Source organism: Notolepis coatsorum (assembly GCF_963971535.1).
Source record: "Notolepis coatsorum genome assembly, chromosome: 8".
Taxonomy (NCBI): domain Eukaryota; kingdom Metazoa; phylum Chordata; class Actinopteri; order Aulopiformes; family Paralepididae; genus Notolepis; species Notolepis coatsorum.
In genome coordinates, this window is record NC_140172.1 from 68067644 (window position 1) to 68083390 (window position 15747).

Genomic DNA, 15747 nt, shown 5'->3' on the forward strand with positions numbered 1-15747 from the left:
ATGTATATCTCCACCTCCCAATGACTTGGTGCTGGTCATAATGTCCGGTGAAAATAATTCCCTCTAAGCACAATTTGATTATTTGAATTGTATTAAAATAGGCTAAAATTAAATAGCCTATGCGATGAACGAAACAATCATTACATTTGTTTCATCGTTGCTTCACCAAGCAGCCGGTCTAATAATGACAACGCTGTGTCAGCGAGAGCTTGCTGCTAGATTTGCGAGAAGCTTCCAGCTGCAGACCCACAGAACAGCTGTGTTTTTAGGTCCGGTCTGGGGACTGCTCAGCAGCGCCCCCCACCCAACAGCTGAATTGCCAATGGCTGAATTGGAGTACTGTACTCTGCCGGCAAAGCTGGCGGGTTCTGTGGGTCTGCAGCTGCATGCTTTTCGCAAATCTAGCAGCAAGCTCTCGCTGACACAGCGTTGTCATTATTAGACCGGCTGCTTCGTGAAGCAACGATGAAACAAATGTAATGATTGTTTCGTTCATCGCATAGGCTATTTAATTTTAGACTATTTTAATACAATTCAAATAATCAAATTGTGCTTAGAGGGAATTATTTTCACCGGACATTATGACCGGAGAGATTAAATATGTCGGACTTCAACAGATTTTGCCGGTCAAATACCGGTAATTACCGGCTAACGGAAACGCTGCTATAGACATGCATTTAACTTGTCTGCGAGGCTATTGAGCCGTACTGTATTGTACCCATTCTGCAATCTGTTAATAAAGTTTTCAATCAATCAATCAATGCCGCTAGAAAATCCTGATTTCTGCGATCGACACCTGCTGTCTTTTCAGGTGAGGCGGCCGCGCGCAATTATCCTGAGTATCAAGTCTGGTTCGAATTAACGAGAGTGAATCAGCGTTCGAGGAACAGGGAAAGCCTGGTTTCAAACATCGGGTTAATTGAATCTGGCTAATGGGACTTTTGATCGACTTAGTTGAACCAGGTACGGGGAATAGGGCCCTGGATATCAACTAAATCAACCATTTTAGATATCCAATCTGCTTCCTCTGAAATATTGCATAATACACACACGCAGGGCTTGACGTTAACTTTTTGGCTCACTAGCCACTGTGGCTAGTGGTTTTACAAAGTCACTAGCCACTCAGCATTTTCACTAGCCAAAAATCCCCGCACTCGCGCCCCCACCCAAAAAGTTATAAATATAGGTAATTTCTTCTTCACTAACCCCTGCTGGGGACAGTATCATTGTAATCATACTGCTACACGCCAACTGTACAACTGTGCTTCTGACTGTTGACTCCATTGTTTACTGCTGCCTGCGACCAGTGACTCAGCCGCAAAAGGAGCTCCAGTTGGGGCAACGGCTGACTGGGACAAGATGGAGGGTGTAGATGTGGAAGAGTTGTGTTGAACCTAGCAATTACATTGTTGCTCCAAACGCCGTGAACATTATCATTGACACACCTATGCAGGGCTTGACGTTAACTTTTTGGCTCACTAGCCACTGTGGCTAGTGGTTTTCCAAAGTCACTAGCCACTCAGCATTTTCACTAGCCCTGGGCAGGTGGGCAGGTGTCAACGTCAAGCCCTGCACACACGGGTTACTCTGATTGGCCCATTAGTCATATCTAGCTGCTCTGATTGGCCCATTAGTCATATCTAGCTGCTCTGATTGGTTAAGGTTAGGGTTATGTTATTTAATTATTTTGGGGAGCCAGCCCCCCAAACTCCTGAAATGCATAGAAAACAAAAAGTCAGCACTGTTGTAGCTGAGGTTGTGTTTAACCATGTGGTATACCTGTGTCACCTCAGCTGCAGTAACCTAGAGGGGAGCAGTGGGATGATACAATTGAAGTGGAATGAAATTGAACAGTATGACTTTTATGTTGTTTTCTGAACACTATTTATTTATTTAAGTATTTTTGCATTTATGTATTTATGAATTATATTATTTATGTATTTATTAACTGTTAATCCATTATGAAGAATTCCGTTTTCCAGATGAGCATAACAACATAAGAGTTTAAATGGGCACACTATTTAATTATATTGATTAATATAAATACATGTTTATTTATTTAAAAAAACTCAACATTAATGAACAATCAACCATATTAGTCAACTGAAATAGCCTAGACTATGCCCACATCAGCAGCCAATATGTAGGCTCCTGGCTGCCAGGGCAGGTAAATAGAAATACTGACATCTAGTTAAAAACACAACCAGATAAATAAGATGTAATATCCCATACCGAATCAATCTCAGGAGATGTTTCAGTCATGAAGAACTGTGAAACCTGTGCTTGGGTCCTTTTGCGTTCTTATATTTCGGGAATGTTGTTCTCCTGCAGGCATGCTGTCTGATGTCGGTCAGTCCACCATGTGCCACAGAAAACACCTACATACTTTGCAGTTTGCTTTATAAACATCTCCACTGACGCTATCAAGCCAGGGGTTTGCCTCTTCCCACTCAGGTCTGTACTTCTGGAGGCGTTTTGTCTTTTTAGGATGCGGTGGAGTGTCTGCTACAGCAACCATTACAGGCAGCGCACAGACAGAGGATTGGCACAACGGCACAGAACGTATCTTAGCAACGTGAAAGCGCTAATTCTCATTGGTCGTGAGCTGCTGAGCGCACACCCATCATACCAGAGTTGCCAAGTCTGTTTATTTTCCGCAACTTTTGGACAAAATTTTGTTTGTTTTTGGCTTGTTTTTGCAGATCGGTTGGCTCATTTCTCTCACAATCCTGGCAACAACACTGACTGACTTGCGGACAGCGGAGCTCTCACATTCTCGACCTTAAAATACGGGACAAAGTGCGTCCCGTATCAGTTCAATATGGAACGCGTCTTTTAGTTTCCAATTACGGAATTGGATTCCGTATTTTACGGGACGGGTGGCAACCTTATCCAGATGGGAGAGGGCAAATGTAAAAGTGGTGTTGTGTGCCTTTAGCAGTAGACAGACCTTTCTGTTCATCCACAGCTCCTGATTGGGGAATGTAGTAATCCTTTTGAGGGTGGTGACACTCTGGGCGGGATCCACAAAGAATGGATTGCATGGTGCTAATTGCACCCTTGAAAATGGGGGACCCTGATGTAAACAAGACGAAAGTCTTTCTCTGGTCTGCATCCCCTTAACAATTGTGTGTATTGAGCCGTACTGTATTGTACCCATTCTGCAATCTGTTAATAAAATGTTCAATCAATCAATCACCTGCGCGGTAGGTTTGCGATCAGGCGGGCCGCTGCCTTCTGAATGAGCTGAAGAGGCTTGGTGCATTGCAGTAGTCGAGGTGGGAGATGACTGTTGATTGGACGAGGAGTTGGGTTGGATCCTTCTGATGTTGCTCAGGAGGAATCTGCAGGTTCTGGTTGTCGCTGCGATGTGAGCAGAGAAGTTCAACTGGTCGTCGAGGACAACACCAAGGTTCTTGGCGGTCGGGGATGCTGTCACAGCTGCATTCTCGACTGTGATGGAAAGGTCGGTCAGGGGGGAGGATTTGGCCGGCAGGTGGAGCAATTCTGTTTTGCTTAGGTTCAGTTTGAGGTGGTTGGTCGTCATCCAGGCGGAGATGTCGGACAGACAGGCCGAGATCCGCTCAGAGACGTGGATATCCGAGGGAGAGAAGGAGAGGAAGAGTTGAGTATCATCGGCTTAGCAATGATATGAGAAGGCATGAGACGTGATAATGTTACCCAGAGATTTAGTGTAGAGGGAGAAGAGAAGGGGTCCTAGGACCAAGCCCTGGGGGACACCCTTCCGCAGGGGGCGGGTGGCCGACAGGGTCCCTCTCCATGACACTTGGTAGGAGCGGTCATTGAGGTATGATGTCAGCCTTGTCAGCACAGAGCCAGCCACTCCCATTCCTGCTAGGGACACGAGGAGGATCTGATGGTTGACTGTGTAGAAGGCTGCAGATAGGTCTAGGAGAATCAGGACAGAGGAGAGGCCTTTCGCTTTTGCTAAGTGAAGTGCCTCTGTGACCGCTATGAGGGCCGTTTCTGTGGAGTGGCCAGTCCGGAAGCCTGACTGATTAGGGTCTAGGTTGGAGGTCATTCTGTAAGAGATAAGCAGTAAGTTGGTTGGATACAGCACGTTCAAGTGTTATAGATAGTTGCCTATGACGGTGGGGTTCATGGTTTTTTTTTTTATGAGCGGTGTGACTGGCTTGTTTTAGGGAGGTGGGGACCACCCCTGAGTTGAGGGAGGAGTTGATGGTTGTAGACAGGAATGGGATGATGTCTGGTGCTATGGTCTGGAGGAGTGGGGAGGGTAACTGATCCAGCTGGCATGTAGTCGGACGGTTCGACGTTACCAGTGTCAGGGTCTCAGCTTCTGTAATGGGAGAGAAAGATGACAGGGTGAAGGATGAGGTTCTTGATTCAGTATTTGGAATGGGTGGGGGTTGGGAGAAGGAGCTGCGGATGTTCTCCACTTTTTCTTCAAAGAAGATCGCAAAGTCTTCGGCAGAGAGAGAGATGAGGGGGAGGGGGTGGGGGGGAGTGAGGAGTGAGGACATGGTAGCATGTAGTTTGTGTAGGTTCTTGGCAGAGGCCTCGATCCTATGGTGAAAGAAAGAAGCTTTGGCAGCAGTAATGGTTTTGGAGAATGTTAACAAGAGGTATTGATATGTGGCGATGTCAGCAGTGAGGCGTGACTTTCTAAACGTCCTCTCAGCCGCTCTCAGGACCTGTCTTTGTTCTCTCACTACATCCGTCAGCCATGGACTGGGTGGGGAACGGCAGGCAGGTTTCTCAACGAGAGGACCGAGCTTGTCGAAGGAGGTTGAGAGGCCTGAGATGAGGGTGGAGGTTGCCGTATCTGGGGGGAGAGCAGATAAGTTGTCACTCAAAGGTAGAGCGGATAGTATGTCAGAGGAGAGGGTGGAGGGGGATAGGGAGGGCAGGTTGCGTCTGACTGAGACGAGTGGAGTGGAGGGCTTTCGGTTAAGCATGAGAGTTAGTGAGAAGGATATGAAGGAATGGTCAGATACATGCAGGCGAGTTACTGTGGTGTTAATGATGCTGGAGTTACGGGAAAATATGAGATCCAAGGAGTTGCCTGCTTTGTGAGTGGAAGGCATGACAGTGGGAGTCAGGTCAAAGGATTGTAGGAGGGAGACCACTGTGTCCGACTGAGATGAGTCAGGCAGGTTGAAGGCGCCCATTAGAAGGAGCTTAGAAGCATGTCCAGCTCATCTAGGAAGTGATCGGGCAGACCTGGAGGGTGATAGAGTGTAACAATGGTGAGATTGTTGAGTGGGATGAGTGGGGCCTGGGGAGACCATAGCACGTAGAACCGGATCTCCTCCACATGGTTCCCGGAGATGATCACGGAGAGGGGTCTCAAGCAGTGGATGAGGGGCCCCAGACTGTGTCCATCCAGGGCTGAGACGGCGAGTGGGGAGTCCAGAACCGTGAGAGGAACGGCTGCAGAGCGGGCCAACTGGGCGTCCATGAAGCTCTCGTCTGCCCCTGAGTCAATAATGGCTCTGACAGAAAGGGTTCGACCCTGCCAGGAGAGGGTGACATTGAACCTGGCCGGGTTGGTAGATGATGGGGAGTGGGAAATACGACTCGTCCGAAATCCCCCTTCATGTGAGTCTATTCTTTTGGTCGAGAGGGGCATGTGTCACGGAGATGCCCCTTCACCCCACAGTAAAGGCACAAGCCCTGCATTCTCCTGCGCTCCCTCTCTGCTGCAGTGAGGCGGACCCGGCCCAACTGCATCGGCTCCTCACTGGAGGCTGTGGCGGAGGTTGGCTCCCATGCAGGGAGGGGGCTGGCTCTGGGTGCGGGGAGAACTGGAGTGGGGTCCTGGAGATGCAGCGAGCTGACCTGATGGCAGGTCCTCTCTCTCCTATGCTCCCAGTTTGTCACCGTCGATGGCCAAGGCGATCAAGTTGTCCAGGTTGGCCGGTTTGTGCCTGACGAGCTCGTCCATAATGACCTCACTCAGCCCCTGGCAGAAAGCGCTCCTCAGGCCTACATCGTTCGATCCACTTCCAGCGGCAAGAGTACAAAACTTGTGGAAAAGGCAGCAGCTGTACGGTTCCCCTGGGAGAGGGACATCAGTTGCACCCCGACATCCTGCCTGGCGGTAGGGTGGTCGAAAACCCTCTTGAACGCGGCGAGGAAAGCATTGAACATGTTGGAGCGGGCGCTGAGGGTGGCCTGGACCCAATTCAAACCATCGCCAGTGGTGAGGTTGGTGAACAAAAATCAACTCACACTGCATGATGAAACCCCGGAAGTGGGCGAAGGTTCTGTCGAAGGCGCGGGTGCTGGTCAGGTTGGGTTCCCGGGGCTGGCCGGGTGGGAGAGCGGAAGGTGAAGCGGCAGAGGAGGGTGAAACCGGAGCCAGAGCTGGAGCAATAGGCAGAGTGGGTGAAATCGTGAGCGCGGCAACCTGCCCTGACAGAGCCTGGATCGCTAACAGGAGATCCCTCATCTGGATAGTGCCCCCCTGCTGGAGAGTGTCCTGCGCCTGGAGCCGATCGTTCAGGTCTTGGACAGCTACAGAGGCTTCCCGAAGCAAGTGCCCATGGTCAGCGAAGACTCTCTCCTGAGCCTGAAGTGAAGCTCGGGTCGTCGGGGTCTCCCGCGTTGGCTGGGCCCGTTTACATGGTCAGATCTTCTGTTACAGTTTTTTACGACTGCTTTGACACATTTTGCACATCAGAGTTTCAATGTGCAAAACTCAAAATGCTAATTGCCAAACTCATACTCTAAGATACTAAATGCTATGCTTACATATAAAGTGCAAAACTGTTAATACAAAGTGCCAAACTCTAAATCATATGCTCCAGTCTCAGAATACAGCCACCTAATACTACATCAATGACGCGGCATGGTGGTGTAGTGGTTAACACTGTCGCCTCACAGCAAGAAGGTCCAGGGTTCGATTCCCGCTTGGGGACCAGGTTTCTGCGTTGCCAGGTACCCATGTGGGGTATCTCCCAGGCCTTTCTGTGTGGAGTTTGCATGTTCTCCCTGTGCTCGCAAGGGTTCCCCCCCCGATAAGATAAACCCAATGGAAAAACATGCACAACAGATCGCTAACGCTGCGGCGTCCTTGACGAAGACGGACAGGAGCACTTGGATTGGTCCCCGGGGCGCGGCTCACGTTGACGCCCTATCTGCTCCCGGCTGCCCATGGGGGGGAAGGACAACGGGATTGGAAAAGTGCAGAGAGACATTTCATCTGCGACTCAGTGTGTGTGTTCCTGTGGGTCGCCCATCTTGTGTGTGTGTTAAAACTGCATGACAAATAAAGACTTCTAGTCTAACAATTATGTTCAATTGCTTATTGCTACACAGACAGATCACTAAATCAATTCAACAGGTGTTTGTACTAATGTCTCATTACCTTCAACAACCTTGCCCAGGTGAGTAGCATTGCAATACAATTGATAATCTCTTCACCACTACATAAAAGGCTGCTTATAAACCTGAAGAAAGGAGCAACATGGAGTAAGTTGGTGCAGCTGAGGTTGGCAACGAAAGACAGGGTCGTGGACGGGGTTGTGGCCAAGGAGGCAGAAGAACATCTGTCTCAAATGAATTTATAACCACAATTGTTGACCACGTACTACAGTAAACCGAGGTCTAACACTGGCTGAAGCTGGCAGGGTGGTGCAGCCAAACCTGAACAGGTCAACGGTGGCATCCATTATACTTTTTTTTTTACAGTAAGAGAGATAATTGGTAAGTCAATAATGTGTAATTTACTGTACAGTAACTGTATATTGAAATTACAGTAATTGTGAAATTGATATTGTTGTCTGTTACAGTATATTTCATAAATACTAAAGTTGTGGGTGTGAATTATTTTTGTAATTGTTATCTTTACTGTACATTAGAACTGAACGAGCACCACCAAGTGGAGGACGTGGCAGTCTTCTCTCTGTGCAGCAGGAGACATGGCGGTCAGATGTGATGTCGATGAAATTCTTTGGCCAAATGCAGATATATTATTTTTTTACAATAGTTTGTTTACTGTAACTGTTTTTGTTTTTACTGTAAAATACAGAGCTTTACTGTATGTATTTTTCTTTACTGTAACAATTAAACTTTAAATAATCAAATAATCTTTCATAAAAACACAAGCACTGTACTGTAGTCTATCACAGGGGTTACTGTATGAGGAAATTACCATTGCATAGTCTCTTTTGCTAACAAGTATTCTGTGTTTGACCGCATTACTGTATTTGATAATGGCTGTTGTATTTGAAAATGCACCAATAATGAGATGAAATGTTTAACCCAAAATGAGCAGTATAGCATTCTGTGTTACTGTAATAGCTGATAACGGAGTCTTCGAAAATATCCAGTCAATCAGCCTCACGACTATTGGGTGAACATTGAAAAAGCACCAAGTAACCCTTTTTTACTGTTCTTTACAATAGTGTGTTTACTGTAACTGTTTTTGTTTTTATTGTACAGTACAGAGCATAACTATGTATTTTTCTTTACTGTATGATTAAACTTCAAATACTGTAATCATATATTTAGTTTGTCTTTCATAAAGACACAAGCATTATACTGCAGTCTATCACAGGGGTTATGAGGAAATGACCATTGCATAGTCTATTTTGGTAACAAGTATATTGTGTTTGACCGCATTATTTGATAATGACCGTTGTATTTGAAAAGTGCAGCAATAATTAAACTTCAACGATGAACATATCCACTGTTCTGACACTATGATACACTTTTGCAGGACATATAATTAATTTGGTTCAGTTGTTCACTTAATTGTTTGAAATATCTAATGTTTTGGTGCTGTTGCATTATACTAGTCTCTGATTTTACACTGGTATTTACATTTTTCATGCTATATTGCATTTTGAACCCAATATTTGCAGTATAGCATTCTGTGTTAAGGGTTTTGCACATTGAAACTGATGTGCAAAATGCATCAAAGCAGTCATAAAAAACTGTAAGTCACGGTAGCTTGCAGGCTCAGATGCACAACACCGGAGGCAGAATACTGTTTAACCCTGTAGGGCGTTTATTACTGCGTAGAGGGGGGGGGGGGGAACACGTACAGTCAGTCTGGGTGTTTTAGCCTGGCGGTAGTGGCTGGTGGGGATCGCTGTAGGTAGTGGGCTGTGGAGGACACAGAGAAAAAAAATCTTCACAATAAAATCGTACACAGGAAAATGCATCGTCAAAAATCATGAGAGAATTGTATATGGGAAAATACAATGTCAAAAGATACGAACACACATATGACAGACAGCATAATGTGTAAAAATGTAGAGGATACTTGCCAGGCCATTCTTAGGGAAGATCTGACGCTGAATGAATGGAGAACCATGCTTCTTGTAGGCAGAGGGGTAGAGTGGGAGCAGGTGTGGAATCTCCATCCATCAGCGCAACTCGATTCACCTGTGCCTATTACGCGCACATAGTGCCCGAGCTGAAGTTCAGGGGGTGTGTGAGGCAGGTCTGGAGGGTTGAGCTGAAGTGCAGGGGGTGTGTGAGGTAGGTCTGGAGGGTTGAGCTGAAGTGCAGGGGGTGTGTGAGGCAGGTCTGGAGGGTTGAGCTGAAGTGCAGGGGGTGTGTGAGGCAGGTCTGGAGGGTTGAGCTGAAGTGCAGGGGGTGTGTGAGGCAGGTCTGGAGGGTTGAGCTGAAGTGCAGGGGGTGTGTGAGGTAGGTCTGGAGGGTTGAGCTGAAGTGCAGGGGGTGTGTGAGGCAGGTCTGGAGGGTTGTGGAGGTGAAGCCGTAACGCAAAGGATACCAAAGTATTACGCTTTAGAGTTTGTTGTATGATGTTCCAGATTTCCCAAGTTCAGTACAAACTCTAGGTGCTTTAAGTGTGAGCCAGTCATTGGAATGTGCACTATAGGATCCAGATGTCCACTGCAACAGAGAAGTAAGATAAATTGGGCAATCTATTATGGTTTTATACAAAAACTGATGCCAATGCAGCTCTTGCCTGTCTGGTAGGGAGGACCATCCAACCCCATTATGCAATAACAATGCCGCTCTCAAAATTGGCCCACCGGGCGGCTACGTGGCGTAGTGGGCAAGGCACTCGCCACGAAATGCTGGAGACGCTGGGCTCGTCAGTTCGAGCCTAGCGCTCCACATTTGCTTTCAGTTTAGCTGGTCGTCCGTACTAATACACATTGGCCGTATTAGGGGGTGGGAAACTGATGGGTGGGGATCGGGCGTTGTGGACAGCGACTCCTACAGGTCGGTTGGTGCGCCTGCGCAGTAGAATCAGGAAGTGTCGGGGGCAGCGTGAGCCTCCCACGCGTTACTCCTCGCCACTGAGAGATCGAGCTGCGCAGGTGAAAAGATGCGACTGCTGTTACCTCAAGTACCGGAGGGGACTTGTGCTATGTATGACTTAGTCCACATTGCAGCCGGCTTGTGGGAGGCAAGAAACAGCGTCCGTGACAGGGGAGGGTTGAATTGGATGATACGAAATTGGGATGGGAGAAAAGTATAGAAAATGGGAGAAAAAGTGGATAAAAAAAAACAATGCCGCTCTCAAAATTGGCCCACCAGCTGCTAGTTCGACCAGGTCTCTTCCAAAATCCACATCTGCAGTGTAATGATGACATAAAGCTAGGCTGCCTTGTAAACATGCGGTTAAACCTAATAGAACCGAACACAGGTAAGCGATCCGGTAGCTGGACATTGCCTGGTGGTTCCTGGTGCTTCCTGAATACATATAAAATAGCTAATTGGCATGCAAACGTTTTGTCTTTCCATTTGTTAACATCATTGGGTTGAAAATTGTTCAGCCTATTGTAATGACCCTGCTGTTACAAACATATCATTCATTCATGGTTTTGTTTCAGAGACACCTGTAGTAAAGGGGAGGTGAGAAACAGCCCAGTGGGGAATGAGCGGTTGTTAATTTGTTCTGTCCGCTTGTCATCATGCCTTTACAAGCTTCAACGTTTTATTCATCATCTAAATTTGGCAATAGAAGCTTAATATTCAATGTTAACCCCTTAAGCACCCCCCATTTTGCAGAAAACTAAAGCGATTTGCATACCTTTTTTGCAAAGCATAGCTTTATACTTATAGCACATGCATGAGTCTGGTCTCTTTTGAAAGGTAACATTCTGAAGTTGCTACTCACTTTGAGTGCTAATGTATTAGAGAAACAACACATTGAACACATTGAAATAAAATATATTTCCTTACTTTTTTGTTGACTTGTTGCCAGATTCCTGTTTTTAAGTTCAAGCATAGAGGTATGAGCTGGAAAACACTGCGTTTCCATAGCCTGACGTCTTATGTAGTACAGGTCCAAATTTTATAAAAATCCATTCAAAAACGAGTGCTTGAGAAAGGTTTTGGTAAAGTGTGCTCGGAACAGGGTAAATCTGTATTTAGCTATTATGCCTCTAGCTCATGGATTTAACTCCAACAGTCCTTAAAGCTTGAGATTCTCCCCTCTGTTGCAGAGTTTAAAACCTTGATCTCCAACCTTTGTCAATCAAGTCGTACATGTTTTAATTGATTTGTTATCCATGCTTTTAGCCTCATCTGCTATCATATTGATAGGCCTGTCCCTGACTAAGGATTTGTATGTTCTTTATTGTGCACTGTTTTTTTCAATACAATTCTTTGATATATATAGTGGTAAAACGCATGTATACCTTGATCTGACTAAACTGAATCACATATATTTTGATAGCCCAGGTTGTTCTGAAAATAAACATGTTCATCACTTCATTGTACAATACAGGGTTGGGGTTTTACAAAAGTTTTATAAAAGTTGACCAGGCAAACCTAAAATATCACAAAACAGCTCAAGACCTCAGAGACCAGCCAGTCACTAGAATGGGTTCCATAGGTTCCAAAATTCCATTCCAATAATGAACATTTTACAAATACCAGTGTTTTTTGCCAACCAACTTTCTCATAAAGGACACAGTAATGAGTGTTGTTAATTAAGAATTGAAACACTGTTATGTCATGATAATATGTGGAGCCTCAGATAGCTGTCAGGGCTGACCGTGGGTCATGTGCTTTTCCAGCAGCAACAGCAGCAGTCCATGTACCAACTGCAGCAGCAGCCCCAGCCAGGCGTCATGACCCAGCTGCAGGAACAGCTGGAGGAGAGGACGCGGATCCTGCAAGCTGACATCAAGACACAACAGCAGGAGCTGCACGACATCAAGGAGAAGCTGCAACTAGCTAATCTCCAGGTGACTATGTACCCGTGTATAAAAAACACCCCGACCAGAACAGCCCGTAGGCGGGATACGCCGTGAATAGAATGACATAAATGACTAAATAACGCTTGTATTTTGTATAATCATTATTATGTCGACACAATCCGAGAGCACATTGGTGAGAGTTGACGAGTGACATTGCGGTGATTTTGTAGTATGCAATTAAGTAGGAAACCGCAGTCAAGTAGTCAGAGAAGGTGCTGCCTTCGAATTTAAGGCTTAGATCACTCATGTGTTGTAGGATAATGCAAGGCACAGCGCAAAACACATTGAACCGTTAAATACACGTTGTTTGGTATTTTTGGACTGAATGTTTTGCTGTATCCTGTATTATCCTACAACATGGCGTTGGAGTGTGTACCAGTGTGTCATGCATGGTGTGTCTGTGTGGTAGATGTTGTTACAGCAGCCTATCCACAATGACTGCCAGGATCAGCAGCAGCAGGGTCCTGGGAGGCCGGCCCAGCAGCAGAGCCAGGCAGGGGTGATCAGGCAGATCTCAGGCCACCCTAAACAACCGGTCTGTGGACCCCATAGCTCATCTCCTCGCCCCCTCGTGAGAGAGCACAGCTCGCCCTCACCTCAGGTACCCCACCATCATCTGTTTGGTAGGGGAGACGGGTGAAAATATTAAAGGAAGAATACCAAGGATCCAATCCAATCCAACTTTATTTATATAGCACGTTTAAAAACAACAAGGTTGACCAAAGTGCTTCACAATCAAACCAGAATATAGTATAAAAAAAAAAAAAAAAAAACAATACAAAGCACACAGCACACAAACTAAATTATGGCAGCAGACTAAACATTTTTAAATGATAGGGAGAACAAAAGTGTTTTACGATGGGACTTAAACATTGGGAGCGTTGGGGCCAGCCTAATGTGGGTGGGCAACTCGTTCCACAGTTTGGGGGCTGCAACCGCAAACGCACGGTCCCCCCTGTTTTTTAGCCTGGATTTGGGATAACATTGGTATTTTTTTTTCCTAAATAGTGGATAAATTCAAATAATTGTGTATCCATTGGGAATGACTCCAAATGATAGAAAAGGTGTTTCTAGGTTAAGAAAATACCTCAGTTTGACCATTACATCTCAAACGGCAGTTTCCAAATCCAAATTGGAATTGTGCAAGAAACCTTTTATTTTTTTATACATTTTATTTTCATCTACATCCACGGAGAACCACCACTATCATCTATTGTTCTCTCATTCAAACCATTAGCGAGTGAGAGCCTAAATAAAAGCCGGTTATTTGTATCCGTGTTAGCCGATTAATATTACTGTATATTGTAGTGATTTGATTTGATGTTTTTTTATTTTCGTGTCTTACATACAGGTGTATGCCCAGCCCATATGGGCTTACAAGACACATAAACAATGTATATAATAATATACTTGACAAATTACATGACAAATGACATAGGCCTATAGACCAAGATGGCCACAAGAAAAAGAAAATACAATAAAACGTAATATATCACAAGCTGTACGCAATGTATGTAAACAAAGAAACAAGAGGAATTCATATACAATTATATAGGATATAGTGTGTTTTGTCTCAAGTGCCATGCTTTCTCCAAAAATCCTGCAAAACTGAAGATGTCCTCCACAAAAAAACAACTCAACATACAACTCTGACTGCCAAAACAAATCCGGATTTACAATTAGAATTTTCTCAAATAAAGCCCTCCTAAAAGCGGTGTACAAAGGGCAATAAAAAACAAAATGATATTCATCCTCCACCACTCCCAGATCACATAGAACACACAACCACTCCTCCTCAGGTTTACCTTGGAATCTACCCACTTCCACAGCCAATGGCAGGGTGCCAGACCTCAACTGAGCACACAGAGACCTCCGTCTTCTCTTTAAGTTTAACATTACATAAGGTTCAGTAAAATACTAATTTTAATTACAACATATTTTCTAAGTTTAGGTTTTTTCCATATCTCCACCTTCCACTTATCCTGATGGATTGTTGATAATTTTGTTTTAATTATGTGAACCTTACACTGCAGATTGTTCATAAAAATCATACTTAAGTCAGCAGAAGAAAAAATCATGGACATCTCTCTTGACCAGAGATGACCGTGTGCTCTGTCCCAGATATATATCTTTTTTGTCACCCTGTCATTTGGCAGCTGGACCAGGCGGTTCCATAACCTAACCATTTCAGTAGTAGTAGTAGTAGTAGTAGTAGTAGTAGTAGTAGTAGTAGTAGTAGTAGTAGTAGTAGTAGTAGTAGTAGTAGTAGTAGTAGTAGTAGTTGTGAAGGGCCAGATTAAAACTGAGAATCTACCTTTATTGTTTGATATACTTTGTATATTATTTATATATACACGGAATATCCCTTTACCTGCGTTCAAACCAGAGTAATATTCGCTCTCCTTATTGGACAGCGCCCCTAGGCGCCAGCTCGCAGGCCCCCAACGTCAGGTTCAAAGACAAGTTCAGCCAGGCATGTCAGAACATGCCCGGAGACAGCGTATTGATACCAGACAAAGACTGCGGTTTGGAACTAGATAATCACTTAAGTATATATACAGCGCAAGGTGCGCACAGCAGTACCTTACCCCACCTTACCCAGAGTACCTGCTTGTCCATCTAAACAAGCCAACGTAGTTCATCGTGGTGAAGTGAGCAACTCGTGCGTTGAGAACATGTGCGAATAGAATAGTAAAGTGTCAGAGTTTAATGTAGTAACGTCAAGTTCGACCTAATCTAATGTGAAGTAAATAGTCGTTCATTTATTGTATATCGTGCGGCCACATTTCGTTCGTGTGTAGCATTACCCAGCGGTTCGTCGTGTTTGAGCTAGTGTACCTTAGCCAGGGTGTGTGGCCTAAATACGTCGCCCACACCCGAGGAGGCCTAGTCGGAGAACTGTTGGACATGTGCACAGGAGAACCAGCGTCGGCGATTGCAGAACCATTACCGGTTGGATTATATTGATTTGGAACGTGTTACCCGGAGAAGAGCCTCATTGATTTCCACTATCGTTTGGGATTCAACCTCGTGAGGATTACAACTCGGGCTGGCCTCGTGGACAGAGGCTGGCTGGCTGTCATCAGTGCTATCGAGCATTTGGATTACAACTATTGCTTTGCTGCTGATCGTGGGATTTACAAGGACCGACTCCTGTACGTGGAGTCTCTTTATTCTTCATTGAATCAGACTGAGTATCCGAACATTCCTCTACCCTCCAGGCCTTACACCCCGGAGGGAACCCATTGTCTCCAGGCGGTACCAGCGTTGCCTTCTATAGTTGCTATTATACGACAGGTGGTGTCAACTTAGACCCATCGTAGGATTCCTGCTATTCTTAGTGACTCATGCTATTGACTGACTTTACGCATATTCTTCGCCATACAAGCGCGACCCTAATTCTCATTCTGTAACCTAATGTTGCATAATAATAAAATACCCTCAAATACAATTTCTTTGTCAATGCCGTGTTCTTGTGAGTGTTCACCATCTATATTTGATGTACTGTCTGGCCAGTAATTAAAGTACATAACTAGCAGTGGTTTAATCTATCACAATCTTTAATACAGTC

The 15747-nt window shown here is 45.3% G+C and overlaps 1 protein-coding gene across 1 annotated transcript in view; it reads left to right on the plus strand.

Annotated features, from left to right (window-relative positions):
- Window positions 1–15747, plus strand: part of npas2 (neuronal PAS domain protein 2) — a 221125-nt gene that overhangs the window by 188086 nt on the left and 17292 nt on the right. The window contains exons 17-18 of the mRNA XM_084320101.1: window positions 11994–12164; window positions 12586–12777. Of these exons, the coding sequence (XP_084176227.1) occupies window positions 11994–12164; window positions 12586–12777 (363 nt within the window). The remainder of the gene's footprint in view (window positions 1–11993; window positions 12165–12585; window positions 12778–15747) is intronic.